Source organism: Vanellus vanellus (assembly GCF_965231255.1).
Source record: "Vanellus vanellus genome assembly, chromosome: 11".
Classification (NCBI taxonomy): Eukaryota; Metazoa; Chordata; class Aves; order Charadriiformes; family Charadriidae; genus Vanellus; species Vanellus vanellus.
In genome coordinates this window covers 13,815,007-13,839,104 of record NC_138916.1, presented here as the reverse complement: position 1 = coordinate 13,839,104, position 24,098 = coordinate 13,815,007, and the positions used below count along the sequence as shown (strand labels likewise).

The 24,098-nt window shown below is 39.6% G+C and overlaps 1 protein-coding gene across 1 annotated transcript; it reads right to left on the bottom strand.

Moving 5' to 3' along the window:
- Positions 1 to 361: 361 nt before the first annotated feature.
- GATM (glycine amidinotransferase) lies at positions 362 to 17,742 on the bottom strand (the record flags this gene model as incomplete). Its single annotated transcript, XM_082488622.1, has 9 exons — positions 362 to 671; positions 2,613 to 2,729; positions 2,828 to 2,891; positions 8,100 to 8,264; positions 8,552 to 8,689; positions 10,005 to 10,195; positions 11,263 to 11,458; positions 17,018 to 17,236; positions 17,674 to 17,742. 9 exons carry the CDS (start codon positions 17,740 to 17,742, stop codon positions 559 to 561), a joined length of 1,272 nt encoding a protein of 423 aa, XP_082344748.1. The 3' UTR covers positions 362 to 558.
- Between the last annotated feature and the right edge of the window lie 6,356 nt (positions 17,743 to 24,098).

Here is a 24,098-nt window from a genome sequence, read left to right as displayed (position 1 = left end):
TCTTAAAAGTTAAATCATACTGGAAATTCTCTGTAAATACCTGTATGGCTCAACAGGAACATTATAAAATTACTTGGTTCCGTAAGATATCTGTACAGTTGCATCTATTTTAACTTCATTAAACACAAATATATTAGAACAGTAGACTGATTAAAAGGAATAAGAAAAGTTTACTCAAGTTTAACATTTCAAGCTGCCTATTTGACAGAGTAACCAGACAGAGGTAGATGTCCAATATTAGTGGCCAAGCTATTCTAGCAAGACCTTTTAGCTATCTTGTCAAGTTTTTATATGCGAAGCCAATGTGAAAAGGCTTCATAGATGAAGGATGTCTTCCAAAAAGCCAGCCAGAAAACCTGTATTGCTGATGGAAGTAGTTTCAATTATACTGCTGAAAGTGAGGAGTATGTAAGAATAAATCATTTACCAGACCACTGTAAGGACACCACTGATCAAGCACTAGAGCTCAGGCAGTTGTTTTAACAGAAGTGAAACTAATTTGTTAATTTCCTATGCTTATTTTAGAAGCTGAACCATTGCCACCTATCTGGCTCATAATTAGTCAAAATAAGATTGCAGGGTACCACGACGGCGGATATCACATGTCCAGCAATGGAAGCCACCTCCCAATGAATTGGCATGGCGAATATTCACTTTAATTGTAGAAATGCCTGCAAGAAACATACATTGCATACTTTAAAACTAAAATCTCAAATTCACGTGGTAAGCTTTGATCAGAACATTAAACACTTTATCAGATCATATGGCTAGATACAAGTACAGAAAGTATTTCCTACTCGTTTGTTATTAATTTATTTTCCCAAATTCTAGGCAAAGAACAAGCTAGGAACATAGCTTGGTTGTTTATTCCAGCGATGCCCTCAGGAATATACAGTGCCTGGAGCACAGCTGGTGTTTGGTATGTTATGATGTGCTAGTAATAAAAAGAAAAAAATCAGTTTTTGCAGTATGTGAAGAATTAGCTGAAATTCTGCTACAATATATGACTGGGGCACACTTGCATAAATCTGTGTGAGCATTTATGGTTAAGACACTGAATGTGCTCTTTCAAGTGTCTCTCAAAAAAAGAAGCATTCGAAGTACAGAGCTCCGAGTCTCTCGTTCTCTGAAAGGGGAAAGAGGCCGTTATACTGACTACCTAGTTTAAGCTTCCTCCCACTTCTTTTCAGCTCTGATGTTTCAGCTGTGGCTCAGTTTATACAGTCCTGACAAATGGATTAGGATCAGAAGACTTTTCTGTTATGAAGTTTGCCTTTTTGCTTCTTGGTACTTTCAGCAGCAGCTCAGTAGAATCCATTATCTAGATTGGCAATAGTTTTGTTCCCAGTAGACCCATCTCAGTCCTAGGAACTTACTGACTACAGGAGTTTATTTAGAACTCACACAGACCGTGAAGTGCCAGTGTGAAACACATGTCATGATTAGCATTAATAGCCTCATTTTTTAAGTATTTTCAAGCATCTATAAATCCTCAGCTCCTTGGTCATGCACAGAATTAAAACAACGCAAGACTGAAAAGCTAAGTAATTTACTAAAGGTTGTATAGCTAGTCTTTACAAGCAGATTAAAGTATTAGATTGCATGGTTCTCACCCACAATTATCTCAGAGTTGAGGGAAACTTCAATAAGTGCACTCACATCCATGGCACCAACGCTTCTTCTAGGTTCACAGTTCCTATCTTCCACCTTTAGATCATTCTCTCCTGCCCATCATTTTTCTCCCTTTAAAAGGAGCTTTCTGCAACTATCTTCTATTCTACAATCAATGATCCCTCAACTTCCCTTGAGTTCTCATCTACCCACCAGTCTTCTTTCCACCCTGTAAATGTCTGCATCACCATGTACTTATCCTGCAGCAACAGTCAGCTGGCTGTAGCACCAAGCAATCTGGCCACCATCCTACTAACCAACTATGAACCACAAGTAGATCTACCTACATCTTTCCTTCCCAGCACAATAGAATCAGTTGGATTAACTGCATGAGTTCATATTTTTAAGTCTTATTTGTCTTTGCAGTGAGCTGTGCATAATAAGACTTTCAGGTTTTCTGTTCAATTAGAGTTCTCCTGCCACTGCATATCTAAAGGAATTCCACCCTGTCATGAGATTACATCTCACAGGACTGATATTTTCCATAAGTGAGCAGAAATACCTGGTTAAGTGGTCTTAATTTGACAGTTTAAAGTACAGTGAGTTTAAAACTAGAAAAATCTGAAAGCATTTTTTCAATAAGGGATAGCCAGCTCTGCATCACTCAGCAATATGCACACTCAACCTCTCCAAGACAGACTTTGATCTCCAAACCAAACAGACGATTTTACATTAAAAAAAGCTTAAACACATGGTAGCTGTAACTTTAATTGCTACAAGCTGTAGGGGGCACAAGCGTAAGAAGCCTGTGTTCATATGACTGAAGTATTTAGGAGAGAAATCACTGAAGGACTCTTAGTCACTAATCCAATTGTTTGAGTACCTTTTTCAGTGCTGGCTCCTTTGACTACTTTAAGCAAAACATTCGTTCACCCTGATGCGCATAGCTGGTATCACAATCATTTTGTTTTAAGTATATGTTGAAATACATCAGGACATACCCAGATTTTCAAACATCTTCTGAATTGTTGTCTCATTGGCATCCACCATCACACGTTTCTCATCCAGCATTAGGACGTTCATCGAGAGCCATTTAGAAGACATCCACAGTGGGTGATCTAAACACATGAGAATTAACCTACTGTACCAATATCGCCACATATTAATATTCTTAAGAATACTCTTGGAATTCTTAGAAAAGAAAGAGTGAATATACCATCTGGGATGAGTGGCACTGGGGGGCAAATCACAGTCCAGCCTGCTTTCTTGAAGAGCTCAATCTGAAAGAGAAATTTAATTAGATTCTAAACAAGATTCTTGAAGTATCACATTACATCCTCCAACCTATGCCACATTTTCTCAGGCTTCCTTAATATACATGACATCCCTTTCCCTCTGTTCACTACTCTTGTCCCCATTCAAGTTCCATCTACAAACCCAGTTTTCATTAAAGCATTTTTTGAAAGCCTTTTCAAGCTTTGCATACCACTAGCATTTGTTTCTACTGTTTTTATATATGCTAGGTATACTAAGATATTTTAAAGACAAAAGGTAACACATGCAGTTTGGAGCCTGTGAAGTAAATATATTAGTAACAGCACAAAAGTATTAAATTATTTAGGTTTTGTATTTTTCTTCCCATATGACTATAAGAGCTATTGATATGAATTACATTGCCATTTATAGAAAACCCACCAAAATACGACATAAAATTACATTTGCATCATGCTTCATAAGAAACTTAATATGCAGTTATTTTCTTCCCTTTTTTAAAAAAAGGCATGCTAGGGAATAATTTGTGTCCCCAAGAATTACACAGTTTAGTTAAAAATAAGAGAAGGATAATTTGGCTAAGGAGAATTGACTTTTCAACTTCATTATCTGAATACTTGGAAGAGCTCTTTAGTCAAGTGTTACAAGGAGCTGGAGCTCCCATTCTGAAAACTCACTAACCAGTCTGGTCTGCTCAGATTTTAAACAGCCCTCTTTCACCCTCACCTCCACCCCCATTTCCCAGTCATCCAGAACTGCAAAATCATGGTTTATGAAAGCAAGCTGCATCTATCTTTTCTCATGGAAACCTGCTGTCTGTGTAGATAGAAGAGTCCCAGCACATGGGTTTAACACAAGGAAACCAAGAACCTCCTCTTGCAAGTAAGATTACAAAAAACAGGGGAAGGGAAGAGGGGAGAAAAAGGCTATGATTGTTTTAAAAAATATATTCTCATAATGGATATTACAAGAGGCAGTAATTCAATGGGACTGTTTGCATTGAAGCCACTTGCTGAGAAGAGACTAATATTGCTTCTAAGAGCTATGCCATGTACATGGTTCCATAATTTCTGCTGCACACAGCTCTATCCCACTGATTCAGTATTGGCTCAGCTATTCCCATGTGGTTGTACAGCTTCTGAAATCATGGGGATCCTCACAAAAATCCTCAAGCACTGACAGTACAGGTAACATGTCTGTAACATGAGCTCATACTCTCTGATCCAATTGCACTGTCTTGCAATATTAGCTCTTCCTCAGAGTGAAGTAGTAGGTTTTACATACTGAACTACATCTCTCCTCTTTCTCACTCTTCAAAAAGTAGACTTTTTGAGAAGAGAGACTTCAGGGCCCTGGGACGGCTAGTTAAGGGATCAGGAGCACAAGTAGTGTTTGCTTCTATCCCAACAATTGCACAGATGGATGAGAAGATTAACAGGAAATATCAGCTGATCAATGCCTGGCTCAGAGACTGGTGTCGTCGGCAGGATTTTGGGTTCTTTGATCATGGGCTGCTTTTCAGGACACCAGGCCTTCTGGCAGCAGACGGAAAAAGCCTGTCTCAGAGGGGGAAAAGGGTCTTAGGGCAGGAGTTGGCGGGGCTCGTTGACAGGGCTTTAAACTAGGTTTGAAGGGGGATGGGGATAGATCCAAGGTTGCTAGCAAAAAGCCTGAAAGTGGGGTGCTGGCACTAGACTTGGAAAAGACAGGGGGCGTAACCGGGCTCCTTAGGAAGATGTCTGGGGATGGCAGAACTTCAGCTCCCTCCAGTAAAAAGAAGAAAGGACCAATAGCCCAGCTGAAGTGCTTATACACTAATGCACGTAGCATGGGCAACAAACAGGAGGAGCTGGAAGCCATTGTACACCAGGGTAATTACGATGTAGTTGCCATCACAGAAACATGGTGGGATGACTCACATAGCTATAGTGCTGCCATGGATGGCTATAGACTCTTCAGGAAGGATAGGCAAGCAAGGAGAGGCGGGGGGGTGGCCCTGTATGTTAGGGAGTGTTATGAATGTCTTGAACTAAATGATGGTGATAATGGGATTGAGTGTTTATGGGTAAGGATCAGAGGGAGGGCTAACAAGGCAGATATTGTAGTAGGAGTCTGTTATAGACCGCCCAACCAGGATGAGGAGGCAGATGAAATATTCTATAAACGGCTGGGAGAAGTCTCAAGATCGCGAGCTCTAGTCCTCGTGGGAGACTTCAATTTGCCGGACATCTGCTGGGAATACAATACAGCAGGAAGGGAACAGTCTAGAAGGTTCCTGGAAGGTACTGGGGATAACTTCTTGACACAACTAGTGAAAGAACCAACTAGGGAAGGTGCCCTGCTGGATCTGTTGTTTGTAAACAGGGAAGGTCTTGTGGGGGATGTGATGGTTGGAGGCCGTCTTGGCAACAGTGACCATGAAATGATAGAGTTCTCAATTCTGGGAGAAGCAAGGAAGGGGGTCAGCAGAACTGCCACCTTGGACTTCCGGAAAGCGGACTTTGGGCTCTTCAGGAGCCTGGTCGACAAAGTCCCCTGGGAGGCAGTCCTCCACGGCAAAGGAGCCCAGGAAGCCTGGATGTCTTTCAAGACGGAAGTCCTAAAGGCGCAGGAGCAGGCTGTCCCCGTGTGCCGTAAGACAAGCCGTCGGGGAAAAAGACCGGCCTGGCTAAGCAGGGAGCTAGTGTTGCAGCTTAGGGAAAAAAAAAGGATATACGGCCTTTGGAAGGAAGGGCAGGCCACCCAGGAGGATTACAAAGAGGTAGTAAAGCGATGTAGGGAAAAAATCAGAAGGGCCAAAGCTCAGCTAGAGCTAAACCTGGCTTCTGTTGTCAAGGACAACAAAAAAAGTTTCTATAAATATATTAGCAATAAAAAGAGGACCAAGGATAATATCTGTCCTCTAGTAGATGGGGCTGGTAACATAGTAACCAAGGATGAGGAAAAGGCTGAGGTACTTAATGCCGTCTTTGCCTCAGTCTTCAGCAGTAGGACCAGTTGTTCCTTGAATTCTCCGACCCCTGAGCTAGAATACAGGGATGGGGAGCAGAGTGAAGCCCCTGTAGTCCAAAGGGAAATGGTGAGGGACCTGCTTCAGCACCTGGAGGTGCACAAATCCATGGGGCCGGATGGGATCCATCCAAGGGTGCTGAGAGAGCTGGCGGAAGTGCTCACCGGCCCACTGTGCATCATTTATGAACAGTCCTGGATAACTGGGGAGGTCCCAGCTGACTGGAGGTTGGCAAATGTGACGCCCATCCATAAGAAGGGCCGGAAGGAGGATCCAGGGAACTACAGGCCAGTCAGTCTGACATCGGTGCCTGGGAAGGTCATGGAGCAGATCATCCTCAGTGCCATCACACGGCACATGCAAGAGAACAGGGTGATCAGGCCCAGTCAGCATGGCTTTGTGAAAGGCAGGTCGTGCCTGTCAAACCTGATCTCCTTCTATGACAAGGTGACCCACTTGCTGGACAAGGGAAAAGCTGTGGATGTTGTCTACCTGGATTTTTGCAAGGCTTTTGACACCGTTTCCCATAGCATTCTCCTGGAGAAACTGGCTGCTCATGGCCTGGACAGGTATACTCTTCGTTGGGTAAAAAACTGGCTGGATGGCCGTGTCCAGAGAGTGGTGGTAAATGGAGTTAAATCCAGTTGGTGTCCAGTGACAAGTGGTGTCCCCCAGGGATCGGTGCTGGGGCCCGTTCTCTTTAATATCTTTATCAACGATCTGGATGAGGGGATCGAGTGCTCCCTCAGTAAGTTCGCAGACGACACTAAACTGGGGGGGCGTGTTGATCTGCTTGAGGGTAGATTGGCTCTGCAGAGGGATCTGGACAGGCTGGACAGATGGGCTGAGGCCAATGGTATGAGGTTCAACAAGGCCAAGTGTCGGGTCCTGCACTTGGGTCACAACAACCCCATGCAGCGCTACAGACTGGGGGCGGAGTGGCTCGAAAGCTGCCTGGCAGAAAAGGACCTGGGGGTGTTGGTGGACAGCCGGCTGAGCATGAGCCAGCAGTGTGCCCAGGCAGCCAAGAAGGCCAACACCATCCTGGCCTGCATCAGGAATAGTGTGGTGAGCCGGACTAGGGAAGTAATCATCCCCCTGTACTCGGCACTGGTGAGGCCTCACCTCGAGTACTGTGTTCAGTTTTGGGCCCCTCACTACAAGAAGGACATTGAGGTGTTGGAGCGTGTCCAGAGAAGGGCTACAAAGCTGGTGAAGGGTCTGGAGGACAAACCTTATGAGGAACGACTGAGGGATCTGGGGTTGTTTAGCCTGGAGAAGAGGAGGCTGAGGGGAGACCTTATCACCCTCTACAACTACCTGAAAGGAGGTTTTAGAGAGATGGGAGCTGACCTCTTCTCCCTGGCGACAAGCGATAGGACAAGAGGAAATGGGTTCAAGTTATGTCAGGGCAGGTTTAGATTAGATGTTAGGAAGCATTTTTTCACTGAAAGGGTTATTAAACATTGGAATAAGCTGCCCAGAGAGGTGGTGGATTCACCATCCCTGGAGGTGTTTAAGAAAAGGGTAGATGAGGTGCTTAGGGACATGGTTTAGGAGTGGTGGTGTTTTTATCAGGGTAGGTTAATGGTTGGACTTGATGATCTTAAAGGTCCCTTCCAACCTCACTGATTCTATGATTCTATGATTCTAAGTATTTCTCACTCACTTATTCAAAGCTGAATGCCTGATCAATTACCAGCCTCCTGCCATTGGTACAGTTAACAATACCAAAGGAGAGACTTCCAAAATAGGAATTAAAAGGGGGATTATTCATCTGAGCAGGAGAAAACCCTCAATTTCTCCTTGGATGCAATTAATGTATTTAAGTAGTGGAAGTGTTCAGAGAAGTAGTATATCCTATGTACTTGCTTTGATACTACACTATTACAAAATAGATCACTTCCATCATATGTAAACTATGTACATAGGAAGAAACTCACAACACACCCACCTAGCCTCACAATAAGTAAGCATAAAGAGCAGTAGCAGAAAACTGGGGGGAGAACAGTGGTCATTGGACTGTTAAGAAAGTTCTAGAGTCAAGATGCAGATACATCTATACGTTCTTAACTCCCTGTCAGAGTGCTATTTAATTTCAATAATTTAATATTATTCAAGTGTATACAAAATAAGCTTGTGGATTAGCAGTTATCCAGTGAGTCATTTTTAAACACAAACACTTTCCCTTCTGCTACACTCTTACCTGATGGCAGGGACGGTCTGGGTTAGAAAGCACAAGTCCAGGTCCAATGATATTAAACGTGGCATCAATGTGCATAGGGTTAGGATCCTTAAAGGATATTATATGCACTCTGTAGTCTGGTGCAAGATGTCGCCTCATCCATTCAATGCCCATGTAATTTGTAACCTGAAGACAGGACAAAGTATATTTTACTAGGTTAGAATATAAACTGCATCAAAGCTTAGTTTGTCTAAGGTTTTATTCAAATAAATATTTAAAACCAAAATAATAGAAGGTTGTGCCTTTAGCTAACCTCTTAGCTGTCAGACAGTCTCATCCTGTATATCAGACACTTTACAAATAGCAACTTCTTTTGTCAACACTATTTTAATGCTGTTCAGGAATTTAAAAATACATAAATACAAGTATCAATCATTTAGATACCAAAACTGTTGGAAGAAACCTTTGTTTACCTGGCTCCTTTGTACAAAGATATCTCTTCCAGCTCTAATGAAGTCAGCAGCATCAAAGCATGGCTCAAATTCAGTAGTTACAAATTTTCCCTGAGCAGCCAGTTTATGCCTGTCTTCAACAGAGCGGATTGGATAATCCTAGTTATAGAAAAAGGAGATGGTAAGGGAAAGTTTTCAAACTATTTGCTACTGAAGAGTATTTTGAAATTAAGAAAATATCTTTATATTGATAGCTAGTATGTTCCTTGGAGGTGGTCTGGTTTACTTGTTACTAGAATAAAAAAAAGCATAGATGTGGAAGTTTAAATTAGAGGTTTAAAAGTACATTCAAGAATAGGCGATAGGATAAGAGACAATAGTTATATTGAGAAGTTAATTGCTCTTCAGAGCCACTCTCTACAATGTTCTAGCTTCTGGATAAAAAGTATTCATTAACATTGGAGTTTAACTATCAGTCCAACAAATCAGTTGTCACAGTGACAGCACATTGACAGAAATACTGGTATGCAAGCTGTTTCCCAACAAAGGTGGGCTCCCTACTTTTTCCACATTTTAGAATGGAGCAGTACATCAAAGTAGAAGGTTGATCTTCACGAATTTAAATAGATTTTAGAATGAAACAATGCAATTAAGAAAAAATGAGGTGCAAAAAACAGCAAGCAAAAACTACCTGATAAGTAGTTTCTATGCCTTAGAACAGGCTCTGGAAGTTTTCCAATACTGACAGATTACTCTAAGGTAATTCTGTTTAACAAAGACTTCTTTGCATTATTGATAAGAAGTCACTGTTCCCAGAAAGTTGTAATCATTCCAAAACCAGTTTTACTGCACTTCTTGTAGATGCTCTTACCAAGGTCCTAAAGCATTTAGGAGCTTATAGGAAACTACCAAAATTGTCTGAGCCAAAATTATTGCAAAAGAAAAAAATTAAAGAAAATAATAACTTAAATATTTGGAAGGTAAATACTCACTATTTAGATCCTCCACTGTTTCTTTTATGTAACTTTCAAAATACTAATCATCATGCAAAACAAGGATTATGAGGTTTTTCTTCTGTGACAAAATATATATTCTTTCCCACTCTCCTGATACACTCTCCTGATGCAGACATTCTCAGGGAACCCTAATTCTTTAAAGTAATCTTTGTGATGCGTTTCTAGCATTCCTTCCTCTTCAGTAGTGCTAAGTTACAGTCAGTAATCAAAACAATTCAAAGCAGACTTGAATTCAATAGACACAGCTTCCTGTTTCCTGTTCCCTAATTGCATACACTCTGTTTCAGTTGGAGAGGCTACAGAATATTTACATACCACTAGAAAAAACACAAGTTTCCAGAGTTGTTTTTCTCCCCCTGCTCACCCCCCCAATTTTGTGAAACCTAGATATCAGGTTGAAACTATCAACAAAATTCTATAACCAGAACTGAAATTCTGAAGCAAAATAAGAACAATACCTGATCATAGAGTTCATCTGCCATTGTGGGTTTGGGGGCAGTTGTCCACTTAGCACCACAGTTGAAATAATCTTTGATTATTCGTCTATATGCTCTGTACTCAAAGAACCGAGCACGCCAAGCCATAGGCGCTTCAATAATTTCATTTCCTACAACCAACAGGATGTCTCTTGGCATGGCAGCATACATACCTGAAAGGAAAAAGGTCATTAAGCTATGAGACAAATATTCTCTTCTCAGCTCTTTCAGTTTATTCACTTTTCACCCTCCTTTTTATCATTACTTCTATCCAAAAGAATGGCAAAAAACATCTTTAGAAGAGTCAGGAAAACAGTGCCTAATTTGAGATCCTTACATTCTTCAGTAAGTTTTCAAAGTGACACTTTTTGTTCAAAATACATGCAACTTTTGCTACAAAGCTTCCACTTCATAATTTGGTTAATGAAATTTAACTAGACAAATGCTTATGAATTACTCGGATGACTTTAAAAGGTGCTGATGGGTGGCAAGTTTTCCAAGTGGACCTCATTTCTTTATATCTGTTCTCTAATGAATTTGAATTCCACTAGAACAGCTTAAGAACATATCTGACATTAAAGGATCCCAGAGACCAGACTTAATGCAAAACTGAGTAGGAGCCAGTGTGCTCTCACTGCAAATAACCAGAGCTATATGGTGCTATACAAGGAAGAATGTGGCCAGTAGGTAAAGAAGCATTCAAATATCCTTAACACTAGTGAGGATTCTCCTGGAAAACTATTTCCAATTTTGGCCTTCATAGTTTAAGATGGATCCAACTCAGGGCTATCAAGACAGTCAGGGGGGCCTTACAGCACATGACCTGGGAGAAGAAGTAGAGGGACCTCAGCTTATTTCATGTGGCAACTAGGGGACAAAGCACTAACAGTCTACAGCTACTTCCAGGGCCATTAAACATGGCAGATGAACACTTCTTGGTAGCAGCAGTGACAACAGAGCAAGGGAACAGGGCAACATAAGCTGGTGTGGGAAGTTCAGGTTGGTTATTAGGAAAACATCTTTTATCAGGAAATCCATGCAGCATTGAAACAGATCAGCAAACCAGGTACTAAAATCTCCATCCCTGGAGATTTTCCAAATCATAGCTACACAAAGCCATCACTGACCTCATCTAGCACTGGCAATAATCCTGCTCTAAGAAAGAAGGTAGACTAGACATCCAAAACATCTCAGACAAGAGATAAACAGACAAGGCCTTCAATGATGCAAGAACATTTACCTGTAGACTCAAAATCAGGTGTTTTATACTTCACAGACCAGTCAATTGGATCAGGCCTCTTGACAATTACACCTTCTCTTTTCAGAATATTGCACATCTCTTCAATTTCAGCAATAGCTTTTTTTACATGGTCTTTGGGGAAGGTCTGACCTCCAAATTTCTGATAAAATCCCCAATACTTTTCATATGTGTTGGCCTAAAACAAAAGGACAGGTAAGTGACAAAGAATAAGCATCATTTTTTTTTGGTAGAGTGAAACAGATGCATAAGACACAACTCAATGTCCAAAGTTTCTTGTTGTTCTTTCACTGAGTTCCTGTTGTTTTATATGTTATGACACTAACATGTCACACTGTGCCTTATATTTGATTCCTTTGAAGAGTTGCTAAGAATTGTTAATGTCCTGATGATCCTTCTAAAATAAAGAGGCAGGCGAGGAGAGGGGAAAAAAATAAAAGGAAAGTAGAAGCATCAGTGCTTCAGATAAATGCTCAATTATTCCTGGTTGAGAATCCATACCCTGGTGGCACTCTGCTGTCTTTATTTTTTGTCTTTACTACTTCTAGTTATACACACCATTGCTAAGGTTTCACTCAGATGTTTTATGATGTGCATGTGTCCGGTCATTAAACTTATGTTAACTTGGTGTTAAGATGAGTTGTGAATGGCTGATGTCTTCACAAATACATACATTAAAAAAGTTAATTTCAGCTGTATCAGAGAATGGTTTAGGTTGGAAAGGACCTTGAAGATCATCTAGTTCCAACCCCTCCTGCCATGGGCAGGGACACCTTCCACTACTTTATTCCACTACTTCCTATCTCTCTTGATACTCAAGAAAAAGTCCTCTGAGGAACAGCAAGAAAAAAGTGAAAGCCATTCTGGAATGTGGAGAAGTAAACATTTCATTCCCACTTGCAAGTTTAGTTTGACTTTCAGATGGGATTCAGGGTATTTTATTTCCTCATATTTTTGGATATAGATGGATCAATAGTTTATATTTGTTTCTAGTGATGGAAATACTATTTACAATAATGTAATAAATACTTCTAGAATTGTCTACCCCTCTCTAGCCATAGCCCTACAGAAAGTCTCATTATTTATCCAATCATAGTTGAAAACCAAGAGACTACATTATACTTCAGTTAGTATTTAGTGGCTAGTATTGCCAAGTGGCCGTGAAAGATTTGGTCCTTTTTACATTAGACCTGTACAAACACACCAAACACAGGAAATAGACTCTGCTATTTAATAAGGCTAGCAGACATGTTTTTAAATGAAAACAATCTTGAGCTCATCTCCAAAAAGCATACATCTGTAGTCACCTTGTTAAAACCTCACTTCGGTACTGTCAAAGTGGTGACATCAGGAATTCTAAAGCCATCCCAAGTGCAGGTAACATGCCTTGTTGGCTAGAAGGGGCCATACTTCAGGTACAGCAGCAGTCTAGAAAATGCAAGAGATACTAAATTCACCTGTTAGGGTTGGATTAAAACAAGTACAACATTTACAGGCCTAAATCCTCTGCTCCTGAAATCCTGTGTAGTGTTCTCAAATTAAAAACTACTTCAAAATAACGGCCTAGTTCTCATGTTTAAGGAAATCCAGACACATAATCAAAACAAGTGATGCTGCTTCAGTTCAGTGTAGCTTTGAAAGTACTTCAGATTTATAAGCTGTGAAACCAGCAGTTTTGTCAGGTCTCTGCTAACACTAACATGACAGAGAAACAAGTGCATATGGAGCCCTTCTGGAATGACAGCAGAAGGGGTCAGGCATTGGTGACCAAGTGATCAGACCTTCCTTCTACCCAACTAAGCCCTGCTCATTCAGGCAACGTAAGTGACAGCAATGGTATGCAAGAGAACCTGCCCTTCCAAACATGAGGTTATCTCCTGACATTGCAGTCCTGACTACCTTCCAGAAAGCAATGCTCTGGACAAAAACAATACAATTATGTACTGTCAGTAAGCCCCGAGCAGGCAAGGCCATTCATCTGAAGGCGTGCCCGATGTCTTTTAACCCTCCAGGCTATCCAATCTACTCTCTGCTATTTCTGGATATTTGCCCTCATGCTAGGTAAGACAGAAGGAAAAGAAAATTCAACCTTTTAGAAATCCTTAATATTTATAGACAGCCCAGGCAAAAGTCTTAGCATGGCCATCCTGCTCCTCCAGTACTGGAACTTCTTCCCATCCTTCCCAAAGAAATTTTTTTATTTTTCCTCTAAGTGAGGTCTTGGGTAATTTGATCACCTCAGACTTGCCAGCTGTTCAGAAGTCATATGTAGATCATATAAAGTGCCTAGCATTCCTATGGAAACCTGTTCTGCTAATAAGACAAATTTGTCCTAGGGAGTAAAGCTATTTATTTTCAGACCTATCCATGATGTATTTGAATATCATTAATTCCTAACAGGTGCAGCTCCTCTCTTCACCAGGTGTCCTCTAGCAGTGCTCTTTTTCAAACCAGAGAAACTACACTTGTCTTGCACTAATATGATGGCATAATCTTAAAGTTACTACAGAGTAAGGGTTAACACCATACCACTCCTCATATTCCCCACCTTCTGAATCACTGGAAAAAGGGTATGTGACTAGGACATCTATTTCATACCAATTCAGGGTTGAGATTTCAGGCCCCTTTGATCATATACATACAACTCATTTCAGACTGTTCAAAAAGTACCATGGCCAGGACACAGAAAAGAGCTTCAACTAGTCTCCTCAATGCACTTTATAACCTACTGTCTGAGAAACCGTAGCAGCATTTAAGAAAAACTCTTTTCAGAAAGAAATTTAAGAGTGTGCTGTAAGGAAAAGATTGTCCTTAAGAAACAGCAGAATTACTCCCTATAGTTGCTATATATTTTAAACATTTGTTGTGGAAAATAATTAACATTATCAATGTCAATGCTCTGGAGATGTACCTTAAAGCTAGTAACATCAGTTATTTAGTACATTGAAACAGAAATTCAGGTCAAAATGCTTTTTGCTTAATTCAGTAGTAACCCTCCCCCAGCTTCTCACTCATTATGATGATCTGTGGTAATAATACCTCTTCATCAAAAATGCAGTATTATTCACAAAATATACTGAAAAATATTGCAGAGTACAAAGCTATAAAACTCAACTGTTTGACTAAGTGTCAACTACTTCAGAAGAATACATCTGAACTGTGATGTTTTTGACCAAAGTGCTAATTCAAAACAGGGCATCTTCCTAATGAACGTAGTTGTTAATCTCCTAGTTAAGATTTCCCGCATTTCCCAATAGTGTGTTTACATCTACATAACCTACATAGCCAATTTCAAGCTCTCAAAAGGATATGCAATAATATCAGCTTGTTAATATTCATCAGGTGTGTAGGGCTCCCTATTCGATTCATTCCTTCCTCCTTCTTATGCCAAGCACATCATTCCCACATCACAGCAAACACCTGTGTATACCAAAACCATGCCTTAAATTACAGAATGCAGCCATATTTCCTGCACTTAAATATTTTGTAAATAAAAATGCATACAATCTTAAAACACAACTTAGAAGTACCTCAAAGCAAGTATTTACCAAACTGTTATAATTTGAGATGTGTTTTTTAAAGCATCTCAGGTCCAAAGCTTCAATTTTTCCTTATACAACTCAAATTCACTAGTTTTTAAATTGCTATTTTATAACCAATGACCCTCATTCGTACTTGGCAGAAAGCATGTGATACACATCAACCATAGTATTGCTATTTACAGGGACAATAACAGGGATTTCTGGCTATTGTATTACACTGGAGCAGCACACACATACCATGCCTTACCTTTCAGCCATGTAGAGATTTGAACAATAACTGAATTTATTAATATATTTCAGTATTGGCAAGATAGGATTTGGACTACTGTTTGGATTATTCAGCAACACCCCCAGGTAAAGTTACTGTTGCAGTTTCTACAGAAAAATTTAGGACAAAAGCAGAGAAAATGAAAGGAAACCACATCTCAGGTGGCACATCGTATTACTGTTACCTCTTGTGGCCAATGTATCCTTTAGACTTGGCAGTTTACATAAAGCAAAGCTAAGCTTGCTTTAACCCCAAGTTGTAGCTATTTGAATTGCAGCAATAATCCTATACTTTGACATTCCTCGTTGAGCTTTTGATGTTGCATGTAACAAAGTGTGACCTCATTTGATTGAGTTATGGCTTCATAGGCATTAGAACCAGGCTAGCTGTATAGCATGTCACACTTCAGCCAGTTAAACATTTCAAAGAGGTTTTTTTTTTTCTGACATTAAAGCAAGCCCTTGGCCACTACTTGAGAACAGAACTTTGTCTCACTTAATGTTACCATGTAAAAGAGTTAGGCATGGGGTATTTTCCCCTTACTCTTTCTGTACAATCTTTATGGCAGTTTTAAGTACATAAATGCACGTATATACACTTGTATATTAAAAATGTCAATCCTTATTTGCTTCTTTTTCTGAAGCTGCTAGAATGTCTTTGGAGTGTCTGAAACAGGATTCCAGAAGTTGGTAACTGAGCTTCAGCTTTCAAGGAGTAAATAGAAGCCATAATGAAGTCAGTGGTGAGGTTTTCATTGCGCTCACTGGGGCCAAGGTATCATCTCAAATGTCCTAATGTAAGTCAAATGATTACTCTTCTAATTGAGTATTTGCACTACTAAGCTGCAGTAATTTATTCACACTCCTCCAACCACTTTTGCCCAGAATCACAGTCCAGATTCTAAAGAAAAAAATACAAACGTAAAAGGGGTTAGGGAAAGAAAAGTCTTCCCCACAAGTACATCCCAAACTTCCTCTAAACTACCATTTTCAGCACTTTAAACACATTTTCGGTATCTTTGTTTGCTATTCCTTCAACATCAAATCAGAATTCCCTTTCTTTTTTTTTTTTTTAATTGAGGTCTTCTGGTCAACTTTGTCAAGATATGTTTTAAAAGTTTACTAAGGTCTCTTCAGCAGAGGTAGTCTGCCAGCTCATTTTGCTGTGCTAGCCACAGATTACTTGCTGCCTTGGAGGTAATACTGTACTGTGACACTGGAAGAGAACAATTCAAGACCATCTGCATGAATGCAAGTAACGACACATACTTAGCAACTTTAAAATCCAGGTAAAGTGCACAAGATCTGGAGCAAGCCCACTGTTTGAGTGTTCCTGTTCTAGAATACAACATTTCAGAGAACAAAGATGTGGATTTATTTAGGTTGCTGCTGTAGTTTTAGGCACAGAAAAACCCTGAAAAACATAGTATGTGTTTCCATACAATACTTACTGCATCACATAAGAGTTCCAGTGAGCTATTTAAACAGAATGGTCCTGCTAGTCTACAGCTATAGAACTCGGTCTTTCTCAGACTATTAAGTAAAAAACTACACTTTTTTTTTTTTTTTAAAGTGGTGACCCCACTTTTGGGCCCAATTAAACTTTTATTAGTCCTACCAATTATCTCAAAAGCTAGAGTGTGCACTTTGATAGCATCAGGGCTATGTTACTCAAGCAGACTGGACATATTAGAGATTCTCTCTATTACTGACTTCTGCTTAGGGAGCTAATTAAGTTGAAAGTGGAAAGAAATCACACATTCCCAACCAAAATGGCTATGCTGTAAAGTTTCGCCGGTGTAAACAACTACTTTGAAAGAAGAATCCTCAAGAGTAAACACCACACCCCATGCACTGTAGAGTTTAAGCAAATTGTATATATAAAGACTGCATTGTTTCCTATTCAAGGTTGTTTTTCCATTGTTTACCTTAACCTCCACAGAAAAAGGTGGGACACACGCATTTTCAGCTCTTCCCACAATGACCTCTTCCAGTGGGTCCCATTCATTGTATGAGCAAACAGGACAGTCCTTAGGCACAGGGCTGGTAGCCTTACTGTCATCAGCAGCACAGGTGTTCTGGGAGGCTGTAGCTGCCTGGGTGCTCTGTAAAGATCGCTGCACCCATCCTGTAAAGGCTCTTCCAAGCTTAAAATAAAAATAAGAATGAAAATTATGTTTACCTTACACAAGGCAAAAAGCACTGGTTCAGTCCACAAGCACCTTACACTGTAATCCCAAAGCAATGTACATTATTTGGAGCACTAACAGAAACACACTATTTGTTACAGCCATTTTAGTTTATTCACAACCTACTAGATGCTTAAATCTACCTTTTAAAATACACTCAGTTTAGAAGGGCAATGACATACCAGCACAGCATTGACAGTGGCGACAGGAGCCACCGAACTCTGTGCCGCTGAACCAGGAGGATTCATGGTGAGTCAAAGAAGCCTGTAGCCGTCCCACGCCCTCTCACCACCGCTGGGAGCCCCCCCGCACGCCGCACAGGACCTCGTCCCGACGAAGCACCCTCAACTCCCACCCATCCCCCAAACCCGGCGGCGGATTTGCGCGGCACCAACCCGCCAGCCGATGTAATGCGCCGCTTCTGCTCCCCGACTCCCCCCACGCAAGCACCGCACTCGCAGCATCTCTGCTGGCAGGACAGCTCCGCCGGCAGCGCGACTGTCCCCTGCGCCCAGCCCGCCGCCTTTATAGCGGCCCGCCACGCCCTGGCACCGCCCCTTGGCTGGGAGGGCGCGGAGCCCGTCCCGCGGCGGGCGTCCCCGCGCTCACGGCTCAACGGTAGCTCGGCGCGGCGGAATGAAGGAGCGGCTGGAGGGATCGAACCCCAGAGCCGGGCCCCGGGAGGCGCAGCCCGGCGGGATGAGGCAATCTGCAAAGCTGTCTGACAGCTTCTTTCGACATACCTGGATTTCATGTCTGCAGGTGGCTCTTTAGCAGCAATCTGACTTTGAAGATTTCCAGTCAGGATTGAAAGTCTTCTCTAAAACGTGTACTCAAGTGCGTCGTTTAGTTATTTTTAGTCATCAAATATGCCTGTTCTTCATTAAACCTGTAGTAGGCAGAAGAAATTAAATTTTACCAAAAATTCAAATTCATATGTTTTCAGATTTTTAGACTACAACCTAAAGATTTTGTGATTTGCCTAAAAATGTTTTGATTCTTTAGTTATTGAAAGGGTGTTTCAATAATACCCCAAACGCTTAATTTCTAATTCTGGCTTCTTAAAAGTACATACTGTGATATGATAAAAAGTCATCTTAAAATGAAACTCTAAAATGGTTAGCTTACCCTAGCATTTACACTTTTCCCCCCCTGCAAAACCTCTCCATGATAAAATCAACATAAGTATGTTCAAAAATACTGTCTCAACAGAACTGCAGTTTACAATGAGAAATGTGTTTGCTACCAGCTCTACTCATATTTAGATCCCCCTTAGCCTGACATATTATTCTGCATTTTCTCAACTTTGCATAAAAGTTCACTTTTAAATCATTTGATTTTGCCTTACAAAAGCAAAAATTAGTTTCACCTGAGTTGTTCTGTTTAAAGTTGTAAACATCTGCATCTTTCCTTCAATCTTACTATTTCGCTTCTGCCTTTAGCACCCAGCACTTTTTCAGCCTTGTTCAATACTCCTTCAGCCTATGCTTCAGTACGGTGGGGCATGGACAGACAACATACTTAACATTACTTCTATGCCTAAAATCGTGCGTACTGCTAGAGAACTCAGCTCACATATCTACAGCAGGAAAAAGGGAAACCTCACTAGTATTAATGTATATTAAAACATAAGCTACAGTCCTAGAATACAGCAAATCAGCTACAGTTTTAACATGCCTTAGATATACATAAGCAAGTTTTATTCTACTATTTATTCAGCACTTTGCTTTTTTGGCACAGCTAAACACTACACCTTCTCAGGAAAGACTGAACAGTGCAAGTTCTCTCTTCATAAATTTACATACTTTTCAGAGCAAAGTTAATTATTTTAGTTGGTACGATATCAAGCATGATTTACCCTGTTTCATATGACTGCAGAACTTTTTCATAACTCGCTCATCTTAGTTTGTTAGGACTTATTTGTAACATAATTGCCTCAAACACTATTCTTGTATCAAAAAGGATACAAATATATTCTTTTTTAGTTTCAAAAAGGAATTTTCTTGATGCTACTTAATTTCTAGTTATCAACTTTTGTTATATATTTAATAAAAAAACCCTAAGTTTATGCTAGTTCTGCTCAAATGCTTGTCAGTTTATTTTGCTAAGGTCACTCTACTCACATTGACCTTCTAAAAAAATTAATGATTGGCTTGTGGCTAAATCCAAAGGTCTTGCTTCTTTTTCTGTCCTTCTCGACTTATCAGCTAGTTTTGGACCTTTGGATCATTCTTTATCAACTCAGTTTACATAGCTTTTCTGACTCTGCACAATACTTCTTTTCCTACTTACTATATATGTTTGATGCTTTATAGGGTCCCTAAAATTGTCCTTACTGTCATTACAATGAGTTTTGTGCTGAATGCTCTACCATATTTTATTTTTCTGCTGGACTGCATTTTTTCTGCTCACATTTTTTTCAGTGAAAACATTTTTTTCCCATATTTCAAAGGTCTGTTTCTTCCTTTCTTAGGGGTAGCTCCTCCTGGACATAAGCCAATCTTCATTTAAGTACCATCAAAGCAGAAAATCTTTCCTTTTCCTAACTGGCACATTTATGATCTGACCTTGAAACCTTTACTCATGTTAAATAGCATTTCCCTTCCAGCCTTCATTGAGTACTACCCATTTGATCCCCAGATTGCCCTCACATGGGCCTTGACAGCCGCAATGCTATCAATGCACTAACCATCTAAAATGCACTCTAGCGGTATCCCTACACTTCTTTCATCACTTGACCACTGGGTCACTTGAAAAAAACAACCTTATTTGTCTCCTTAAAGCAGTCACTTGTATTTCTCCGCCAACATCTTTTTATTCCTTAACACCTAATACAGACTTCATGCAGTTTGCATTTATGGTGTGTGGAAGTGTCATTCCTCACAGTTCCCTCTTTGGCATCAAAATTAGAGTCCTCTTGCTTTTTGTACACTAGGTAGCTCTTTATATCCTCTTCTTCCTCTTCTACAAGAATGGCTTGATCTAGCAATGTACGTTTTAACAGTGACGTAAATCATGGAGCACAACACCAGTAATGATTATTCAAATGTAAATAAAGCCAAGTTCATTCATTCAAATACAAGAAAGTTATTGTTTAAACATGATGTTGACTATTCAGGTGCTGAGCTCTTTGGATCAAAAAATCTTATTATAAAGATCATGACTAATGTCATTACACACAATCGCTAGAATTATTATAACACCCTGAAAGCTCAGCTCGCTACCCAAAAGCTTGCCAATTATTTTCAAAATTATGTGCTGATCTAGTGAAGATATTTTCTTCCACTGCAAACCTCACCTCAGTATGGAATTCTAACTTTAAACAGGAGCAGAATCTTTACATTGCTATTGCTGAGATCTGGTTTTTAGAAATTAACTAAGAAGTTGTTGGCTTTTTTGTTTTGTTTTGTTTTAATGGGGCTCTATGCATTTTTTGTAATATTCTATCCATCATTTTTGAATGACATAAGGTGCCACAGACTTATATAAAACCATCTCGTTACGATAACTAAGTAATCCATTTAAAGCAATGTGGTTCCAGTTCACAATGTTCTGGCTCAACAGCATTAGTGAATAGGATATTAAGTAGTAAAATTCAGTTCAAAACCACAGAATTAGAAAAAGCAACAGGAAACATGCAGTAGAGAAGTTAACCTTGGCAACAAGACCAGTGTTAGTATAAACTCAGCTATGTTTTAAGACAGTATATGGTCTCAGTTGCATGTATCTTTTTCTCTAACACATATGTATTAGAGAAACAGAAGTCTCAAAAAATTATACTACTGTTTAAATGTGAATTTCTATCTTTCCAGGCCTTGAGGTCCTGCCTTTGAGAGCAGACGTCGTTTAAATTTGTAATGTGGTATAGCAAGATGCCTGAAGCACTTAAGGGGCATGATGTTTAAGGTTAAGGAATAGCTTACCCTTTCTTACCAGTAATTCTGCTATATTACTGATTGAAGCAATTTGGTATAAGATATCTGGTGGGAGCTGGTCTTAACGTTTACATATATTCAACAGTTTTTACTTTACTCACAGAAACTTACTGTATTCAACAATACAATTGTGAGAGACTTCAGTTCATTCTAGTGCCTTGTCAAGGATACTGCTTGCTAAATTCCAACAATCTACACCCACAAGAAGAGAATTTGGCACAACAAATCTTATCTGTTAGCTATCAGGAACAACAGAGAAGAATCCAGTATGCTTCTTAGAAAGCAAGTTTCAAACTTCCTGAAGTTCAGAAGTCTGGACTGTTCCAGTTGGGAAGAATAAATGTACCCCAAAATATTAAAATGACTTCTTTTTTTCACTGTTAAGCTCATAATTTTGTTGTCAACTCTTAATTCCAAAAACAGTCAAATATTTTGTAAAGTAAACCAATTTCTTTAATTTAACATATTTCACTTTAACTTGTGACCTATATAAGAGCTGAAAATCAATATACTATTTTCAAAGTCCTTTGAAAGAGATTTCAATTTTAATTAAATAATATAAAATCTGGCTTTATCATTCTTCACACTCAAAATAAAGACTTAATTAGATTTAATCCCTTATCCAACCAAACAAGCTACATATGTAAAATGGTAGGAAATTCTTTCTCCCTAATCCCAGCTTCACCAAACCCGATTTAATCTTTAAATTTGCTGACAAAATCTACATGGCTTCTGCCTCTTTTATCTTTTATAGTTATTGAAGGCCAAACCTGTAGTTTTCCCCAAATGCCAACTCTGGGTACTTTTCGGAAGATTTTCTCTTCTTCCTCATCAGGACATCTTCACTGTGTGACATGCTGAAGTGCCAAATTCTCCATCAGAGTGAATACAATCTGCTACAATGGAGTTTTGGCTACAGAATGAATTACTTACTCCTATGAGTACAAGAAACCTGATTTCCTCTCTGTTTGTGCAATTCATATGGTAAATGATAAATCATAATCATAAATAGGATGGTATTTACCATAATCAGAGATCAGAATTAATAAGGAATCTCCTTTATGTGGATACAGTGGTATCTAATGGCTCTGCAACCTTTCTGCTAGTTGGGGCGCTTAAGGGGTCTTTTTATTCCTATCCAGCTATCTATTATCACAAAACTTGCAGGAACTTAATACCATTGAGACCTACGACCCTTTCTCAAATTTGTCTGAAAGTAGCCAACAGGTTCAAATTACAGGGAGGGGAAGGAGAGAACAGACACAGGCATATATGCACATACACAACCCATGGTCTTAAAACCTTATGTTCTTAGGAAGCAAGACTAAAACCTTCCTCATCTTTAAGAAATCAAAAGATGAAAAACATTCTCCTGTTTGAAAGCAGATGATTTATGGTAGGTGTTTTCTATATGAACCTTAGGTAGCAATAGATCAAAATTTTGTAAGATTGTTAGCACACTGGTATGATTCAATTCTTAGTGTATTATTTTCTTTTATTTATGCAAACATCGCTCTTCATACCTTTCTGTTAAAATGCTTTTAAAATTTCATTGCAAAATGCAATCAAATCACATGTACAACCAAAATGCATTTTAACATATGCAATTCAAAAGAACATATCACTATTAATATGTATTGCACTAAATTTCAAGCATGTCTGATAATTTAGGCAATAATTGAACTCCTTTTTTGGGAACAAGGTAGCTGGAATACTAGAAGGATGTAGAGAAACACAGTTATGCATCCCCACTCAAAACAAGGGTCACTAACTGAGCAAAAGAAAACAGTATAGGTAGTAGAGGTGCATATACGTGAAGGGCGGGACATTGGCCAGCAAGGACGTAGAAGTTGCAATTGAAATAGAAAACACAATGCTCACCACAGAGCTCTGGTGAGATAATTGTTAGACAAAACTTTTGGCTTAAAAGTAGTCCAAAAAAAATGTTTGGAACTTTGAGCAAATAAAATAGTCCTTATTGACTGAATCCACCTGATTTCAGGAAGATAGGACTTTCCACTGTCCTTCTGGCTACTCACAAATCATGTTACATCATAGAAATGACTGATTTAATAATTAATTTCTTTTCCTAACAGAGCTTGCACAAATCCACATTCTGACTAGCCACACTGTATGTGCACGCAAACACGAGTACCAACATACATATAAATATCTGCTTTAATTTTAGATGTCATGTTTCTATTATAGAAAGGTGACAGAACTGAATAAAGTTCTATGAAGGCAAAGGATTTGGTGATCATAATCCATGACATTTTACACTCTGTCATTTCTAGAGGCAGTGCAGTGCTGACTACTGAAAAACGCAGGACGTTCATGCAGCAAAAGGCACATCACTTGGTGGGATAGATTTCATTCAGACCAGTATTTCCATGTATACAGTAACATGATCTGCCGACATGTTCTAGGGTCAGTACTGTGACAATACTTTCTGTCAGGGCTGCCAAGTGAACTTCATGGCTCTAGGACACTTGAAATCTCTTGAATCTCAAACATATGGTCTTGCAACATAACCCATTGTATATTAGCATTTAAAATTTGGAAACTGTTTTACATCTTTCTTGAAGAATATTTATAGAAATTATTAAAATAACTTTGCTGTGCCCCTGAAATAACAACTGCATCCAGTTTTCTTCTTGCTCCCACTGGAGTTAAAATTGCAGCCATATCACCTTATACATCTAAACAACAGTTTCAAAAATTCTGGTTCCTTTAACCATTGTGCAAGTGGCAACTGCAAGTAAGCTACTGGCTGGCCCTAATGTGAAGGGGTTTTGCGTGATTTTTGTGGCAATACTTAGCATTTGTTCCACTTGTTTTATTTCTTGGAAGAGACAGGAAGCCTTGGCTCTCCAATAACCTCTTAT